The 19530-nt window shown below is 43.4% G+C and overlaps 1 protein-coding gene across 10 annotated transcripts in view; it reads left to right on the top strand.

The window, feature by feature from the left end:
• The window catches only part of CADPS (calcium dependent secretion activator), a 198121-nt gene that overhangs the window by 83402 nt on the left and 95189 nt on the right, over positions 1 to 19530 (top strand). For all 10 annotated transcript variants that reach the window (XM_088528269.1, XM_088528265.1, XM_088528268.1 and 7 more), the window contains exons 7-9: positions 8453 to 8564; positions 12328 to 12467; positions 15487 to 15553. In XM_088528269.1, the coding sequence (XP_088384395.1) occupies positions 8453 to 8564; positions 12328 to 12467; positions 15487 to 15553 (319 nt within the window). The remainder of the gene's footprint in view (positions 1 to 8452; positions 8565 to 12327; positions 12468 to 15486; positions 15554 to 19530) is intronic.

The following is a 19530-nucleotide window of genomic DNA, read 5'->3' as shown; positions in this document are numbered from 1 at the left end:
ACTGAAGACGAAAGGACATTGAAGTTTGACTGGGATCCAGTAATTTGAAATACTTGCTAAATACAGAAAAAAAAGTACTGGTTTACACTTAGTCTTCTTATAGACCATTCCTGGGTCCACGCTCTGCACATCACTTGCCTAGTGAAAGGCATGGGCTTAGGCGTGTGTGAACGTGTGCCCAGTTGTTGGTTTATTAATTAAGTGCTTTGTACAAGTAGGGCACATTATTATTTGAAGAGGCTTTACGACAGTTGTAAATGTTTTTAAAAATTGCTACAGTGCATACTCCTGCATGAACAGTGCTCTGGATTTCAGGGACAGTTAAATGGAGCAGATGACCCTGACACTGATTTCTTGGTATTTCAGTTTTTTATGTAACATGAAGGCAGGGAAATCCATTTCCCTTTGATGTTGATGATGGACACTATGTCTGAAAGCTCTTTGAGTGAGCTAGACCTTTTCTGCATTGGCAAACAGTGCAAGACCCTTTGGGAGAGAGGGGCCCATGCTTGCAAAACTCGACTGGAGTCCAGAAAGGTGTTTCAGTGTTGTTTTGAATCCAGAGCATCTCCAAGGTGTTTCAGAAGGTAAGATTGAATGAGAGGTAGGATGCAATGCATGGAAGTGTCTTGGCTGCCTGGCAGCCATGGGATCCCTCAGGACTGTGGGAACAGGCCTCACCAGGCACTTAACGGTGGTTACTGGAGGAGTCTTTGGGAGGAGAAACTCCCACAAGTCCTGCAAGTTGCTGAGACTTGCAATCTTTGTCAGGCCAAAAAAAAAGCAAACTGCTTGTCCTGGGGCTGGGTCTCACACAGAAGGGAAGAACACGGTGTTAGTATATTTGCTGTAGCTGTTGGTAGTGTCTGTGCATTCTTGCCTAGCTCAGGCTCATTTCTCCCTTTGGGTTTTCTGTCTTAAAATAGTGCAGTGTTTCTATTTCACAGCAGAGGAAATGCTTGTATGCTGCTAAATAAGATGTTTCCAGCAGCATTTGCTAGAAATTAGCTCTTTAAGTACAGGCCAATTATCCAAGCTTCCTCTACAGTCAGTGCAGAGAAATGGGCCAACCTCCCAAGGACAATTCACCCGATTCCCATGTGACACAGCCAGGACACATGGATGAGCAGCATCTCCTGGAAGTGCCCACCTATGCCCAGTGATCCAGAAGTGGCTGGGTGGCTGACTCAGACATAGCTCCTAGCTGTCAAATGTTAAGCAAAATCCAAATCCAATTCCTAATGTATGGATGCTCCTGAACTTCCTGTCCTGTGTCCTGACACAGAAAAATATGGGAAGCATCATGTAGGTGGTGACAGAAAAACAGAAAACAGTCCCAGCTATTAATTCACTCTGATTTGGAAGGGTGCCTTACGCTGCTTTCTACTAGGTTTACATTTAGGACGTATTTCCCAGCTCTTCTCTAGTGAATGTTGTATGGGAGGGACTGGTCTGTGTTGGGATAGAAACACTAACCTGTGCTTTCAGGCAGAGGATTCTTCTCTCCTGCTTCATGTACTGTGCTTGGGAGACACCAAGTGTCTGTAAAGCTGGCAGCATGTGGCCTTAGAAGTCCAAATTGTCACCATGCCACATCTACCTGGGAATAACAGATTCCCCTACGCATTTTGCTTTCTTTCAGGGTGGTATGAGAGTATGATTACCCATTGCTGAATTAGGTAATTGTTCTTTAAAATGATTGGATCTGTTGCTTAGTGGTGTGTCTTTGCACTGATTTTGCAAAAGGAAACATTGATTACTGTGTGTGGAGTTGCAGTGGCCTTAGAGAGGAAAGGGTAACACCTGCACCTAGTAAATGTGCACAGACCAATTTCATGAATGAAAATTTGACTTGCTGTATCCAGAGCAGATACACTGCTAAAGTCTTGTAAAACACATACAGTAGGTAACCCTTCCAAAAACAATTATTTTTGCTCTTCAGACCTCCTAGTAAAAGGTTGCTGGGCATATGTTTCTGTTTCCTCCTGCTCAGCCTTTTTCCTCTAATAGTAATACCATAGTATTAAGCAAGAACACAGGGCATTTGAGAAGTAGTTTTTCTGCTTATTTTTCCCCTAAGTACCTTGCAGAATGTGGTGAATAGCATTGCCATAAATTCACGCCCAAGCCAGACACGTTTTTTGCAGCAAGGCTGGCATGGGGGTAGCCTGGGGATACTGCGCAGTCCTGGGCACGCAGGGGAAGGCTGCTAGGTGTAGGCATGGCACAGGGACATCTCTGGGGCAGGAATGCCATCTCGTGGCCGTAAATAGCTATTATGTGTTTAAATCCACCTTCTGCCCATTTTTGCAACTTCCACATAACGCTGCACAGCACCGATGCTGAGAAAGCCCTTTATGCTGCAGTCAGCCTGTGTGTTTTCCGCGTGGCAAAGATCATCCCTCAGGCGGCGCCGACATCCGCAGCAGCTCCCCTTGGCCGAGGAGCCTTGGCAGTCGTGTGACACGGTGCCAGCGCAGGGACGTGGCCCAGGGGACGTGATGGGAGCCACCCGCAGCAGGGGGTCACTGGCTTTGCTTTGCTGCAGCCTCTGCCGGCTCTATCCGATTCCTTCTGCACGCTGAGGACACGGATGCGGTGCCTCCTTAGGCTCCTGCTGTCTCGTCGGACAGCGGGAGCGATGCCGTAGCCGGCCTGCGGAGGTAGGAGTTGCAAAGCCCGGAGGGAGAGATGATCCCTTTTATCAGCTGCCTGGTGCTGCTGGCTGCAGGATGTTAAACAAGACAGTGTCTCTGTGCGTGACATGTGCATCGTGTCTGGGAGCTGGGGAAGAAGAAACTGGACAGTGTGTAAAATGATGGAAATTTGACAAAATTCTTAGCTGCTGTTAGGAGAGACCCAGTCTTTAGGGGCCTGTTGTCTCTGTCTTTTGTGTAATGCCGTAGCTCCTTCTGCAGTGGGGATTTGGGGCAAATAAGCACCCTTTTCCTAAGCAGAGGAATTACTGATGATGCTTTTTTTTTAGCGGAAGGAGTGTTATGTATGCTCATCTGGAAGGAATTAATATGTATGGAAAAATTATGGATACACTCTGAGAACCATCAGGTTGTCCCATCACAGTAGATTTCAATGCTCCACACAGAGATGTGATCTCTATTGAGCTGTACATACTCCAGAGGGAAAGCAGGGAAAGCCACTTCTGCCACAGCAGGGCTCCTGCGTTTGGGAGGATGCTGATACGTCTGTTACTTGCACAGCAGCTACATCAGCAGAATCAGGGTTTGTCATCGCTCGGAAGACTACAGAGAAGTCTAGAAGGACTCAGATTCGTTTGAAGGGCTCCCCCTTCAACTCAGCCTGCTCTACGGGAAGGGGACTAAAAGCCTGTTTGATCAGCAAAAAGGATTTTTTTTGCATATTTACAGCAGTTACCTCTGGCACCCCTCCTTAGCAGAGGAAGGATGGGGCAATTTTAGGGTAGGATTCTTAGAAGAATTCACCTAACCTAAAGTGAACTCTGTAGTCCTGCTGCAAAATGACGCAGACCACTCTTAGCTATATACTTACCTTTTTGTCAGTATCCCATGTAAACCAGCCAGGGTTTTAGGGGTTCTCCCACAGCACGTGAGCTGTGCGTGGAGCTGTGCTCCGCTGGGGTGCACTGTCAGCACATCTGGAACAAACCTGTGGAGACACTGCAGACCCAGGGCCTGTGTGTTTTCTTGCAGTGCCTAAAAATATCCTAAATTCTTCTATTACCTTTGTTGTTGTTTTTTTTAATCCCCCAAAAGCTAAAATCTACTATCTGTTGCCCATTACCCTTGGGAGCTGCAAAAAGACATCTTATTCTAAAGGCCTTGGAATGTCCTGCTTATTTTTATCACTCCTCTGACCCACCTGTGGAAGGTCTGAGTGCCTTCCACTACCATGTATCCAGGCACGTCCCTACTGTCACCTACTGTCCCTAGTGCCAGTTTGTCACCTCACTAACACTCCTCCCACAGAGCAAGCTGTCTGCTCACCCAGCAACTGCTGGTGAAAGGGTCAGGACATGGGAGATGTTGCAAGATTTATGTCAGTCCTAGAGATTTGCAAAAACCCACTTTCAAAAATGAAATTGGCATTTTCATCTTAATGTGATTAATTTCATGTTTGTTTTCCTCCTCCAGTGAGTAAATCCATGCTCACTGTATTATAACAAACTGCTTCCTCACGGTGTGGACAAGGAAGTTCAGAAAGATCACCTGTAAGTATAGCCTAGGTCATCAACCTATATTTAATGCTTTCAAATAACCGGAATATACAAAGCATTAAAGAAGATAACAAAAAGGTTTTGCTATGCTCCTGTTACCATACTGTTGAACTGTTAAACAGAAGTACTCATTTTCTTCCTTACTGGAAAAATGACAAATACTTTTAAGAAATGTTTACAATAACATCCTACTCTATCACCTGCATTAAGGAAGGGTAACTCAGTTCCTGCAGTGCTTGCTCTGTAACTTTGCTTTTCCCAGTGCTCAGGCTTCAGTTGTGAATGATTTATGGCCCAACATAAAGCTGCTCCCTGAAAAGATCGCTTTTGATACGTGAGGCTCAAGACAAAAAATGATCATTTGTTAGGCAGGATTTTAGAACTTCTGTAACAGAGTGCAAAACTTTGGACTGCCAATGACGAAGCATAATCAGACTCCACCATCCTCAGGACAGGGTCCTGCAGGCACCATGTCTAGTTGGCTGCAGTGAGTGGAGAAACCAAAATCATCACATCCAGGCAAGGAGAAGACCCAGGAAAAATTGATTTTTCCTGCACGTTTCCTCAGAAAACATACACTATATGCCATGAGCATTGCCTGTACCACGCTCTTGCTGAACTTTCCTCGTTCTGTATATCCCAAGCCACAAATGGGATATGCAGGCACGCTAATGTAGTGCCCTCTGCCAGGAAAGGGGAAACCATCTTCACCGGGAGAGGCGAGAGTCCTTTGGAGGTCATCTCCACAGCTGGAGCTGTGCAGGGAGGCAGGAGACGGCCGCAATCTATGAGAGTGATGTGGAGCAGGTAGTACAGTATGTAATGCAAGTCTGGCCAATGTACAGGGCTCTTTACTCTGTAAGACTTTTTACTTATATTTAAAGCTTGCAAGGACAAGGTCTGTCTTTCAGTGAGTGTTTTGTGGTGTTATACAGTGAGATGCCATGTCCCAGGGTTGTGCATAAATGAGGAGTTAACCCACTGAGGGGGCAGTGTAGCTCTCCTCTAACACAAATTTTTGCTTTGATTTTCTGCCTTTTTCACGTTTCTTCTTCAACTGTCTTTCAATAAATATATCAGCAAGAGTGACAGAGAAGGTGTCCTCTAGCAGTTTTGAAGCCAATGAAAACTCGTCATAGATCATGTTTAAATGTCAACCCCATGTAAAGCAAATCACTCTCCAGCTGCTCCCGTGCTACCCTCCTGACAGGCCGAGCTGGTTAGCGGGGCTGATTCATGGCAGGACAACGTAATTCAGTTGCTCTTGTTCATTATTTATAGAAATCACAGGCTTCAGTGTTGCAGCTAGCTGAAGTTACAAGCCCAACGATGGGAGAAGGCTCGCTGTTTTAATTTAGGCAAAGGCTAAGGAGACTGGCTGGAGACGACAGCGTGAATGAAAGGACTGAATGCGGGTATTAATATGTATGTTCGCTGTTTGTGAGGTCATTGGTGCTAATGTTTCCGTTAGAGGAACTTACTCGAGGTGAATAGAAATGATTAACTCAGTTTCTCTCAAGGACATCTGAGAAAGCCTCGGATTAGGCCACATAAGTGGGCTATCATAGAGAAAAACAGCTGGACTCCTGGATCCTGCTGTCTGGTTTTATGTGACTTATGTGTACCATCAGGATAGGAATCCTTACACCATTTTGCTCAAACTTTATTATCTCAAATATTATTTTAATCACACATTGTAACAGAGCATGGGAAGAGAGTCGATGACCTGGCTGAGTTTCCTTCCTTATCATCCTGTCTCATTTGCTGGATCTGTGTCATTTAACATTTTATTTAAGAAAAAAATCAGTGCTTTAGTCTGACACCTCTGGGCGAATCCCTGTTCTTAAACCTTATGTACCAAGACTGCAGTGATGATCTACTTATTTTGCTTGTGAAAGGTGAAATAAGAGCCAGCATTTGTCACACTGTGTATTTTATCCCTTGGCTCCTCATCTTAAGTTTGATGCCTAAGTCAAAACCTTAGAGACACTGGTAGGTTCTAGTGATGTTACTGGGGCAGCAGAGATGCCGTAAATGGGGCTATAATTTTAGCCAAGTCCTTGTGCTTGGCATTTTTTCTTGGCCAACTCCAGGCTTTGAGAAACAGGAGGCAATAAAAAATGTTAGGCTGAGGGTTTCGGGTGCAGTTCAGACAATTAATGTGGTCCTAACTGAGAATGTATCGCCAGGATTTTCTGCTTGCTCCCTTCTTTTCAGTGACGTACGAGAGTATCCTTTGGCCACACTGGCATTATTTGTCCTGGTTTGCAGATGTGTTACTGCATGAAAGTGTAAGAGGGAGCTCTGCGACCTGGGGGCGGCCGAGCCTGCCTGGCTAATTCACCCGTCCCAAATGGGTCCCAAGGCACATTTTCAGCAAATAAATCCTTCACTGAACACTTGTTTAATTATTAATTGCCCAAATGAAACCATTGCGTTGTCATTCCCTCAAAAGAAGCTAATGCCTAACTGCTGTCCAGAGCTAGTTTTATGAGCAAGAATTTAATACACAGCTCAGATAAGCTGCGTATGTAGATTGAATACTAATGGTGTTGCGGTGACATGAGTTATGGCCTTATGTTGAGCATCGCTATGGCAACTAGTGACATCATCACAGGCTTCAGCCTGCACAAAACCCAACTTCGGAGGGTCTCTTTTTGCCGGGGTGGATCTTTTCGTGGCTTTTGGGGGTATGAATATGTAAACACCACAGTGTTGTCAGGAGTTTGCTGTGTGTGTTTACTTTCGTTGGAAACGTTTATTCTCTTTGTGGTTAATGTTGTTCTCGTGAAGGAAACCTAATGAAAATTACTGTTTGTATTTGGTTAGTAACATTTGTTGATAACATATGGTCTGGGAATGCTTCAGCAAATAAGAGCTTTTTAATAGTAAACAGAGATATGAGTTTTATAAAGCAGATGCTGTCAAAATACACAGTGCAAGGTTGGTTATTTTCTTACTTTTTTTCTCCTTCCCCGGAGCAAGATTCTCATTGTCCCTCCTGGTGATAATGTAATTTTTTTAAGAGAGAAAACATAGTCTGCACTGAAGCTGCAATTAGAAAATAAGGCTGTTTCTAGGTTCGCTTGTGTAAAACATTTATTAGGTAGCTGAGGGATGTCACATGAAAAAGACTTAATTTGGGGGCTTCTGACAGGCCTTGTCAGGCTGTAGATAATTTATGCCCAGCCTCTGCTCCCTGGCACTGATGGCAGATTGATGCATCAACATAAAAGATGAAGCGTGGAACAGTGACACCGAGAGAGAAAACTTGAGAGCAAAGTCAGCAACGAAACCAAGCTGGTTAATCAGCTCTGCTCTGTTGGACTAGACTTGTCCAGGAGACACCGGAGTACCAACCCATGTCCTCTGTACACAAGAAAGAGTAAATTATTTTTCCCAATAACTTCCCAAATGCAAAAAAAAAAAGAACTGGTGTTTATATCTGAGGAATATACATGCTCTGGACCACTTGTTTTTCTCAGTCATTTCAATGGGAGCTGCTGTTCTTTAGCAGAGCATCTAGGTTGAGGACTGTGTAAAATGACAAAGTTGCTAAGAGTGACTCATAAGGGACTAGCAGGACATGATTAAGCTCTCGCCTGACTCTGAGGTATGTTTTATCACATACTGCCACATCCCTCTGATGTGTTGCTCCCTGCATGTTATTTGTTTCTCTGCGTTTGTAAAAAGCACCTTTGTGATGATTATCCCTCAAGCTTGTTTGAACACTTTGCTTGAAGTTTGAAGTGTCATGAACTTCCAGGGTCTCTAGGATCAACACAGAAATCTAACTCATGGTGAATTAAAAAACAGAAGAAAAACAGCAACAAAAGTTGCTTATCTGCCCCCCAGGCCTCCAAATAAGGAGCCAGGGGTTCGGAGGGGCTACCTGAGTGATTCCAGATGTCCAAGATGCAGGTGTCCTAGATCTCAAATGCTGTTACAGCTATAAAGGCTGTTAATGCAGGAGGTTTACTGTACTTGCTAAATAAATAAGTTCTCATAAGTTTGTTTTCATGCTGGTCCCAAATACTCTCTTCTTGTTTCCCCAAAGAACCATCCTGGCTTTTCTAAACATCTGTCCCACATTTCCTTCTGAAGATAATGCCCTCGCCGCTCAGCCCAGCCACTTCAGCATGTGCCAGGCACGGTGTTTCCGTTCACCACTCATGCCCAAGCAGTAGGGCCGCTGTCCTACCCACGGAGATGAACACGTCTGTGTCCCTGTTTCCACAGCTGGGGCACCCAAGGAGACTTCACGACGACGCACGCGCTTCCAGCAGTGAAGGTGAAGCTGTTCACGGAGAGCACCGGAGTGCTGGCTCTGGAGGACAAGGAGCTCGGGAGGGTAAGGAGGTTTTCAGTTTAATAATATTTCTTCCTGGCTCTGCTTTTCTAGAGAAGTCTCTCCCGTATGGAAATACTTTCAGAGTACAACGTACTGTGCTTCTTTTGCCAAGCTTTGGGAGGGAAGAAAGTGAGCTCTACTCTACTGGGAAGTAATGCATCTCACACGCTTTGTTGTTAGCTTCTAATGGCAGCATTTCAGCTGGCTGTGCCCACGCTAAGCAAGGCAGAGGATCCTGTGTGTGATGCTGGCAGTCCGGAAAGCTTTAGAAGTCGCTTACGGAAATGGACTTTGCTGAGGGAGAAAAGGGGATTATACGGAAGCAAAAAAGGAGGTTTAAGTTTGGCAAGAGACTCTCATATCTACTGAAGAGCCAGTGCATGGTTTCAGTGTTTGAAAGCACTAGCTGCAGCACTTACTGCAAGAGGCTAAAATCCAAGGAAGAAAAGCCCAAGGGACATCTCCTCAAACTGGATGTGTAGCAGGGAGCCAAAAGTTTTGAAGGACCCCACAGTTTGACCTGAAAGTCATGGCAGGCTTTAGGAAGCACAGAAGAAAGATGGGGAACACCCAAAATTAAGAGCAAATATTTAATTATCAAGGGAATCGACAGCAGGTCTATTCTTCTACATAGCATAGTGAGACCAAGTGAAAATCAGTTCACAGGAAGTGAGGCTGCACCTGACATACTGACTTTGCACATCCCTGTGCAGCAGCTCCACATGGGCTGTATAATTTCCAGACACAAGCTGTGTTTTATCTGGCCAGCTCTACAGCACAACTTGCTGTCTGTTTTGTCTACAGCCAAGGCCAAAAAACCCTCTGATCTTGTGGTATATCCAAGAAATTATGATCTAATCTGTTGTTGGGATGTTTCTTACTAGCCCCTTGTAGTTAAAGGCTGCACACAGGAGTCTGTCTCCCATAAAACAACAGGTTGTCCTTAATAGCATAATTTTGTATTCTTATTATTCATACAAATGCCAAATCGTCTTTCAGATCATAGTAAGTTGCTGATCTGGCTTATATCTTTATGGTGGAAAGCTCTGCAGGTGATTTGGTCTTATGTAGTTAATGTTCACTTTAAATATCTGGATATTCATGTTCATGAAACATCCCTTGTTCTGGCGCTTGGGAGAGAGAAAAGCAAAGTTATCCTCCTTTCCTCTCTTCACCCTTCTCTCCAAAGGGAGTGACGGCCTCCTCAGACTTTCCACATCCAGAACTCCATCCTCCCTCTCTATACATCCTTTCTCTCTATTCAAGAGAACCAAACAGACCACAGTACTCCAGCTGAAGGCCTACAGTTCCTTTGCTGCACGGCATCATAATATTTTCGGGATTATTTTCAAAACTACATTCTTTAAACAGCCCGACACCTTGTGTCTCCTCCTTTTATCCGCTGCAGCATGCTGAGCAGAGCTTTTCACCAAGTCATCCACAAATGCTGTTCAGGGCTTTTTTCTCTCCCTGAGTGGTTACACTTGATGTAGAACCACTTGCTTTGTAGGTCTTGTTTCCACTGGCAGCGCTGAGCAGTGCTGACTTTGCTAGTCTCGGAAAGCAATTAGCTTTGCATGTTGTTCTAAGAAAGATGTCAGGCCCCAAAGCAACCCCTCTTGCCCTGAAATGCTGATGAGCCAGCCCCGCCGATGCACTTTAATTCCCAGTCCAGCGGGAAGCCATCGCTCCGCTTTAAGCTTCTGAAATCCGAAGAATGTGGGCCAGCACCAGCAAGTGCAGAGAGCAGGACGGAGATTTCCTTTGGACCAGGGCCACCAGTGCTCCGAGCCAGCCGAACTTCAAAGGGACACTCGCTGCGCCTGGAGCGGTCTCGCAATGACGCGTGTCTGATCGGGCTGCATCAGGATTTCTTTTTTTAATGGAATAATGAAATTGGGAGTGTGTTAAGCCCCCGATTTAGCTGTTCGAATGGGCACGGACCTGTCTGAACACAGAGAGGAGGGAAGCAAAGTCTCCGAGGGGCAGTTTTGAGCGCAAAAACACCCATGCTTAGCTGCCCTTTGAGAAGCAGCTTTGTGCTCTGCCAGGCATTTACAATGCACACTTTCTATTGCAAGTGTTAAGTTGGCAACTGGCCGGCACTCCTCATTTCACCACTTTTATTGAAAGAAGAGCTGGAAAAAGCTCCCAAGCCCTAAACTGCTGGATGGGCAGCTGAAGCCATGGGAATACATCCTGACCCTATTGAAGCCAATGGCAGAACTCCCGTGGATTTCAGCTGTGCCAAGATTTCATCCACCAAGAGCAAGGAGGGGAAGAGCTGTGAATTACAGCGATGCAGAATGAAGTAATGCAGAAATTCTACTGGTGCGTTAACCTTAGGATTTGCAGGAGACACTAAAACAGTTTTTTAAATCATTCATCAAAGGGTCAAGAATATTTTAGTAGAAAAATCCCTAGCTTGTTGACTCAGCAGTTAAGTCGTAGATGGTGAAATACAAGCTCAGAAGCTGTGCTGGATTTTGACAGCTGCACAGACTAAGTATGGCTAAGGAGTGAGTGACAAAAGCAGAGCAAATAATGAGGGTGAAGAGAGCCATTTATAATAGAATTTTGTTTTATAAGGGTTAATGGATCTAAAGGAAAGTCACCTCACTACAAGACAGCAGAGACTTAACTGAATCTTCACTCAGAAAAGTCACCTCTAAGAGTGACATGGTCGCAAGAGGAATGGGGTAGGAGGGAGAGACTGATATTTTAAACAGCGCTGTAGCTCCTCTGTGCTTTTATCCACGCATATGCATAAATCTCCTACAATCACAGGACTAAGCCACCCAAAAGGATCCATGTGAATATCCCAGGAGGAAATAGGGAAGCTTCTTTGATTAGCCAAGCACTTCTGTTGGTATTAATCTACATTGCCCCACTGAAATCCCTGATGTTGCACTGGTATGCCCCAACTGGAGACTGCTCCCTCATTTTCCCTCTGCATAAAATAAAAGTGGAGAGTCCTGCAATGACTCATATCACAATATGTGATACAGTTTTTATCAGTTGTGGTAGTGCAATGCTTGTATTTTATGTGCATTTCAAGAAGCATGAGTAGGTCAAGAAGTGAGGAGACCTTGTATGGAAATCAGTCATGGGAGGTAAGCCAAGAAACATTGCACAGAGGAGGATGTTTGTAGAGACTCACAAGGTGATGACAAATTCTTAGGAGGTCTGTCACCAAGAGCACTGACCTATCTGAAATGTTGCCTGCTACATCCAGTCCTATCTGTAAGCAAAAAATCCAGGCAGCTTCGTGACAACCTGTTACATAAAAATGGTTGAATCATTTTAGGTAAAACTTCGGGAAAACTTGAAACAACAGTGCACCTCACATGGAAATGTGAGTTTTACTGTAGGCAATCACAGTGGGATCTTGTTGCTGGTTTGATGTCAGCCACATCAGTCCACCATCACTTCTGGACTGGCTTACCTGGCCTGCTGCAAATTCTTTTACTGTGGTCTTTCCTTAAGTGATTGCAAGATGGGAAATGATAACACAGTTCAATTCTGCATGACTCCGTGAACAATGACAGAGTAGGTGGAGCAACCAAAGAATATATAAACTAATCTCAAAATAACAGGCTGTATATTAAAACACCAAAAAAAAAGCTAACCTTGCTGATGTAAACAGGATTTTTCAGGCAGACTTATGAGGAAGAAAGTAGTTTATCTGATGGTTTTGTTCTCCATTAAAATGCATTTAGTGAATAATTCTTCTCTTTAACATTGTTGGTTTTTCTGCTCACAGGTTGTTCTCCATCCTACTCCCAATAGCCCAAAGCAGTCAGAGTGGCACAAAATGACTGTTTCCAAAAACTGCCCCGATCAAGATCTGAAGATAAAGCTTGCAGTGCGAATGGATAAGCCTCAAAACATGAAGCACTCTGGGTAAATACTTGTCTTCTTCTGAATTCAATTTATTTTTAATGCACATTAGAAAAAAAAGATTTAAAAAAGATTCTAGAAGAAAAAAATTGACTCAAGTTCATGGAAGATCCAAAGAAGAGTAAATATAGAAATGACATTAGTTCAGTCATGTATAATGCACTTTACATGCTCTTAGCTTAGTCTTTTTAATATGTATCAGCCAAACAGTTTAAATTTTAAAAAGGACCCCACAGGAAATTGTTAAATTTTTTTCTGTAAGGAAATAATGAGTGAACCACATAACTCTTTATTGATACTTTCATATGATTTCCTAAGTTATTCTGATTTTTCCTGTATTGACTTCTTAGAACCAAAAGAAACTCGCCAGATTTTGCTTCAAATAAACTCTACGTATGAAGAAATATGATCATCATTATTTGCACAGAAATATAGTTGCCTGTAGTAGAAAAATAAAGTGTAACTAGGACTAATGATCTGGAAAGTCGAAAGGGAAATCTCTCCCTCAAAATATGCATGTCAGAGGATTTGGGAGATCTCCAGCCTCCTCTCTGGATTCTGTCCTCCTGCCTTGCAGGGACAGAGCGAGCTGTGACATTTTAGGGCAGAAATGAATTTTTCAGATTCAAGCTTACATAATTTCTTTGCTCTTTAATGTGTCCTGAGTAGGCAAAGAGGGAATCATTCCTGTCTTTTAGTGGCTGCAGGAAGCAAACACTGATATACCACTTTTTTGCCGGTAATGCAATTACAAATTGCATTGGGAAGATCTGGCTGATGCCTTTGGTGAGATTTTGCCTCTGTGTATTCTTTGGAGCTGTGGATAAGATAAAAACTTACTGCAACAGCTCTCTAGGAAAGTCATTGTTTTGATTAACTCTTTCTTCAGTGTGTCTTTGGTGCTGTAAAAATACCTTTCCTTTTTATTTTCATAGTCTCTTGCTTCATCATTATTAGATAGATTGAATCACTTATCTTTCTTTTAACTCCTTCTTCTGACTTCCTTGCTAATGAAATCAAAGCCATTAGTCACACGCAAAGTGCAGTTTTTCCACCATGGGATCACGAGCACCAAAAGCAGAAGAGAACCATTCACCTGCCACATTGGTTTCCCTGGCAGCATCTGATAGCAACTGGGCTTGAGCAGCCCTGCTTTTTGTCATGTTTTCTTTAACTAATATTTGATTTGCAAGAGGCTGCTTAAAATCATGTGGTTTATCAAGTTAACTTGTTACAATAAGTGCGGCTGTCTCTCTTTCGATTTCATTGACTTTGGCCGATCCACTAATGTGCATGACAGATTATTTTGGCACTTGCTCTGGGATGTGCTTTGTGAAAATCCAGTTCTGCTCTGCTCAGTTGTGCTCCTGCATGTAGCTGAGAACTGGAGTAACTGACCTTTCTGAAATTAAATTGCCTTTTCCTCTACAGAACCGAGAGCAGAATCTGGCCAAAATCTTTTCCATCTTACACATTCATATATAGTCGCACATATTATTGTGCAATATATACATGTCTGTCAACTCTCTGAGCATTTTACACATTTTGTTTCCTTCCTAAGCTACCTGCTGTGAAGTTCTAGCTTCAGTGAAATTATTGGTAAAATTGACTTTGTGTTTTCTGGGTATAAAATGTTCCCTGAGCTATTTTGTGATCAGAATCTTGCTCATTCATAACATCTTATCTAGACCTTCAGAGTTTCTTCAGGAAGGAATATAAACATATTGGCCTTTGTCTCTAATGGACTATGCTGAGTAATACCAGACCATAATATGATATCTGTTAGAGCTAATAGAAAATTATCTAAAATTGAACCTAAAGATGAAGTTAAAAGATAACATGCAGCATCTTTAATTACATTTCAAGAGGACTTTTTGACTCTAGGCTCTGCAAATCATGATAACTTTTAGATTGTTATTGTTAATTGGCTTATGTGTCAAACTCTGAAACTGTTTTTTATGCAGGACTAATATAAAATCAGATTTTTGCCCCTTTGGATTCACTGGCAAAATTCTGAGAATCTCTGGGTCTAGGACAAATATTTTCCATGTTCTTGAACTCTTAAGACAAGGCCTTCCTACCCACATGAGCATGTTGTATGGAGTTGGGTGCCTTAAGCATGCCGCAGGAGTAGCTGCATGTGTTGACTCTGTTCTGGCATGGAGAACCACCACCAGAATAATAATAAAAAAAATCTCTTTCTATGTGTTGTTCTAGATTCAAAATAACTGTGGTGATACCTAAACACATTAATGCTGAACACTGGATTTATTATTAATTCCCTACTATTTTTACAGGATTAAATGATAGTTGTACTATTTTTACAGTTTTACAGTACCACAGCAGCTGCTTCATCACAGAGATTAGTTGCTAATTTTGATATTAATTTTGCAAGTTTCTTTTTCATTTCTAGGAAGTAAAGGATTCACTCACCCTTAGAAATTATTTTGCTTGCCTAAATATCTGTAGGCAAGAGATTTCTAGGAATTTATCTTAAACTGCTCAGCACAGTGACCTGGTTTAGTCAGTCCAGTGTATACTGGGATCCTCTGAACTGTTTTTTATGCGTTAAGTAGCCCTCTGTTTGTCAGCTCCTCTCAGCCAAAAGGTTTTGTGAAGGCTTAAAGCAACACTTGGGGGTTCTTTTCCATAGTTCTCCTGTTGTAAATATATTCTTCACCCATCTGACCATTTAGTAACTATTCACTAGTACTGAAGGGCTTCTAATTTCTGTGCAAAGAGTAAAAGGCAAGAAAAAGGAGAGAGAAATAATGCCATGTAACATTAGGAGTGGGAACCTTTTGTGTCACTTTCTTTACAAGTTTCTCTGTCAGGCTAGAAATAAATACTTTCAATAGTGCTGTCTAGCTTAAGAGACTTCTGTAGTTACTCCTGCTTGTGCATTAGCTTCATTTTCTAGTGAAGTTAAAAAAAAATAAGTTAAAAAAGAAGTTAAATTAAAAAAGCAGCAGAATAATACATCATCACTTGTATACTGAATTCACCTTTTCTTTTCTCCTAGATATTTGTGGGCCATTGGTAAAAATGTTTGGAAGAGATGGAAGAAACGCTTCTTTGTCCTGGTCCAGGTAACCAATTTAACCAGAAGCTGATCTTGAATCATAAAGTTGGTTGATTTAAGTCTTTGTACTAACCGTTTTCAGTGCTGCATGATTGATGCTGAGCTGTGGATCTGTCTAGGGTGTTTGTTAGGACACAGCTTTTTCTAAAATATTGTGCATCTTCTGAAAGATGTGACGCTAACAAACCTCTAGCCATGAGATTCCTGAGGCAGCTGAATGCTTGGTGAAACAGAGAAGGATTTTTAGTGAGGAATTCATGAGACAAGGGAAAAGCTCAGTTGATCTCGGCTGCAAGTACTTCAGTGCAAATGCTTGCTTTTTGCCTCTGGATGAAATATTATGTCCATTGAAATCTACAGGGCTTTCACTGTTGGCTATGTCAAAGTCAGTATTTTACTTGATGTTTATCATCCCTTCACATTCGTTACTCACTGTCATCTTTGCAGCTCTCATTGGTCATTTTTTCAGTGTCTGTCTTCTTTCCCTTCTTTTTTCACTTTCTGCTCTCCCAGTTTCAGTAGACCTGGATATTCGATAATTGCTAAGAATTTGAAAGAAACAGGTAGAAAATGTTCTCTAAGATCTAAAACAGGCCTGGTCATTACTTGCATGTTAGATCTTCCCTCCCTTCCCCTTCCCAAGGGCAACCTGAGGGTGCTGCAGAAGCCACAGAAGGCAGAGGTCCCACATTGAGTGGCTCTTTGTACCACCTTGATACAGTAAGTCACAACTATGAACAAAAAAACCCTCACACAGGGTGCTGTGGTGAGATGAGAGTGCACTGGCCTGGCCGTAGATGCTCTGGCAAAAAGAATAACAGGGATCTGACTGCTGTCTTGTGCCAAAACAAATTGAGAGTAATCAAGTCAGAGGGTGAAATCCTCCTTGGAGCATCTGAAGCAGATGGCAGGCCCGCTCCAGAAGGGCCAGGGTTTCACCCTTGTGTAAGAAGGGAGCAAGGTGCAAAGCAGATGCCCCAGACTCCACGTTTTCAACAAGGCACCCTTGCATGTTGATTTTCCTGTGCCGGTGAGAGGAGTCCGTGCAGTCCATCTGCCACATGACCCAGCTGGTTTCACTGGTTCTAAATCACCTTGTGAGAACTGATCTGTTTGTTTTGGGTCAATTATTAGTCTTAAGCTCCACTGTCTTGGGAGGAAGCTTGAATTGCATTCCCTGCTTCTAACTGCCAGCCTCTGTAGCACTAATCCACATGGCAGGCAAGAAAATCCATCCTGGAGTGGTAGAAAGGATTTATGATTTACATGACATGACCTGTGTAAGTTGGAGCCTATTTGGAGAAACCAGACTGGGTACCTTGTCCAGTAACCAAGTGCAATCAGCAGGGACAGTTTAAGGGATCATTTTGCATTTTTCCCAATGAAATCAAAATAGCCACAGACGAGAGGGCTGGACAGTCAGCAAGAGGAGATGCCTGGGCCTGCCCAAGCAGTATATTTAGATTTAGATAGAAGTGATGGGTGTAGGTTTTGTCCCATCCATTCCCAGAGTATCTGCTTTGGAAATGCACCCACCCTGCAGGGACCAGCCAGGTCCCAGGGTGAGGTAGGAGCGCTCTGCACCTTGCTGGGAGCACCAGCATCTTGCAGGGCTAGACCTCTAGAAATAGTTCTCGCACCAGTTCACATTTTAAAGGCCAAAAGAGGCCACAATTAAAGAAAAGCCTCTTGGTACTCTTGTATGATGATCCTGTTCTGGGGCAGAAGATACAGAACTATACACAGAAAATGAGCGATTGCTTTTCTTTATACATTTGGTATATTATGCTTTGTGTCTAAATTAAAAGAGCTGTGGCAGTATATGATCACTCATAAAGCAATTATGGGTGCTTTATGCTTTTCCCTTAGGACTGATTCATTCCTATTGGGTCATTTTTTTCTCTTGTGGATAGGGATTCTTCAAAGCAGGGGCCCTCTTAAAGAGACCCGCTGTGTCAGAACAATTTTTCTTTCCTAAAATAGCTTATCCCATAAATAAACATATTAATATTGTGTCATGCTAGGGTTTGCACCTTTGAACCCTAGGATATTAATTTTAATGTCTCTCTCTGGGTTTTCTTCTGGGCCTTTCTACATAGTTGCAGTTACAACTTCAGTTTTCAGTTGCTAAATATTCTTGCCATGGAACCAGAGCTCTCAGAGTTAGATCCTCTTTTCTCGTATTACTAGATCTGTATTCTTCAGTTTGCAGATAAGAGCAAAATCTGGCCAGAAAAGCAGTTCATTTTAATAAGATGAGCAGACTTTTGCCCCCAGAGAGTCTCCATAGACCACCTCAGAAATTCCAGCTGCCGCTGCAGCTCCTCTCTTACATTACCGTTTGCTCAACATTTGGTGCAATGTAAAGTGTTCTGCTGTACATCAAATATAAACAAGAAACACTCTCTATGCAGTCCCTCAGATGTAGTTTGAGCATATTGAACATGTCAGCAGGCAATAAAGATGGAATAAAAATACTTTGCCTGTCCGTATGTTTGTCATTTGCTTTTCATGCAATGCAAAGGATGGGTGCTGATACGAACAGGGATTGGAAGCGAAGGTGTTGATGTCCAAAATCTCTGAACCCTGCTGAACTGCAGGCAGGGAATAGCAGGCAGAAAGTCGAGCTGGCTCCCTTACATAAAGAAGGCACAAGGAGCAGCACACGTTCAGGAGCTTGGTCATCCACGCCAGGCTTGTGTCCGCCTCAGAGGCGAGAGAGAGCATCTAAAGCGTGCTGTCCATTTGGCTGAATAAGTAAATATGTTAGTTAAATATGATGTCCCTAACCTCTTATCTGTAATATTTTCTGTTATAACTCTGCCTTCACTTCCAGTACCCTCCTCCTGGTCCCCTGGCCTCTCCCACCCTGTTCCCTGGGGGCTCAGTTCTTTCAGTGCTCTTCAGCGGTACCACTGCGGTACCAGAGGTTAAGTAATTCATGGTAATAAATACTCCAACCCCTCCTATCCATCTAAACATACAAAGGTGCCAAATGGCATAGGCGGCACCGTGGAGGAAGGTGTTGATGGCAGCTTGGCTCCTTTGTGTCAGTGGTGCCTCGCTGCTATGAAAAGAGGCTTTGCGTAAGTACACAAAAAGGGAGCTCTACAGGGCACATTTCCATTGCTAGTTGGCTTCTGTAAGCCCTGGAGAGAAGGGGAAAGGAGCAATAACTCGCTTGTAATTTGGGCAGAATAATCCCTCGCACCTTCTGTGTCTGTGTAGCTGTGAAGGCTCTGCAAGAGAGGAGATGATTTGTTTGGGTGTAGTGGGTGAGAGCGGCTCTTTTGTGCCGTTCCTGTAGCTGGGCCTCATCTCTTCGGTGCATGCGCTCCCAGGTGGACTTTACTGAGCCCTTTGGTGGAGGTTTGCAGCGTGGCACAGCTGCAGGCCTGCTGTGTTTTCTTGCTTCTCCACCGTGCGCCCGTGTGCTAGGGGGGATAGTTTTAGCTTTCTCTTTTGAATGAATCCTGGCTGCCCACCCTTCCCGTAGACACCCTTTGAGATGAGCAGCAGAAGAGCAGAATACTGATTAGATGTAAATTACATGGCAGAGACTCGTTACTTGCCTAATTTTAAATCCTGAGATATGCAGTGTGAAAGCGATGGCAGAATATGGCCCTGAGCTTGGATGGAAACGGTCCGCAGCATCACAAGCGAGGAAAATGCTTCGTAAAGGCACCAGTAACGCCACTGGCAGTGGGAAGCAAAAGCAAGGGAAGAATTGAGGGCAAAGTTCCCTGCGACTGGCTGAGAGAAGAACTGTGCATTCATCACAGATGTTCGGAGCGGCTCCTCAGTCGCTGTATCAGCTGGCTGAGCACAGCATACAAATTTCAGCCCGTGTGCCAATTAGACCCTTGATCGTGCAGAAGCTGGATTTTTTTCTTCATAGCTGACAGAGCTTGTATTAATTCTTTGCAAGGTCTAATGTGCTGTACTGGAAATAACACCGTTGTTGGTTTTGTTGGGCTGACTGGC

This window comes from Tinamus guttatus, unplaced genomic scaffold (assembly GCF_059628265.1).
Source record: "Tinamus guttatus ecotype Peru unplaced genomic scaffold, ASM5962826v1 Tinamus_guttatus_pri_ptg000307l, whole genome shotgun sequence".
Classification (NCBI taxonomy): Eukaryota; Metazoa; Chordata; class Aves; order Tinamiformes; family Tinamidae; genus Tinamus; species Tinamus guttatus.
This window is presented reverse-complemented; position numbering and strand designations above follow the sequence as displayed.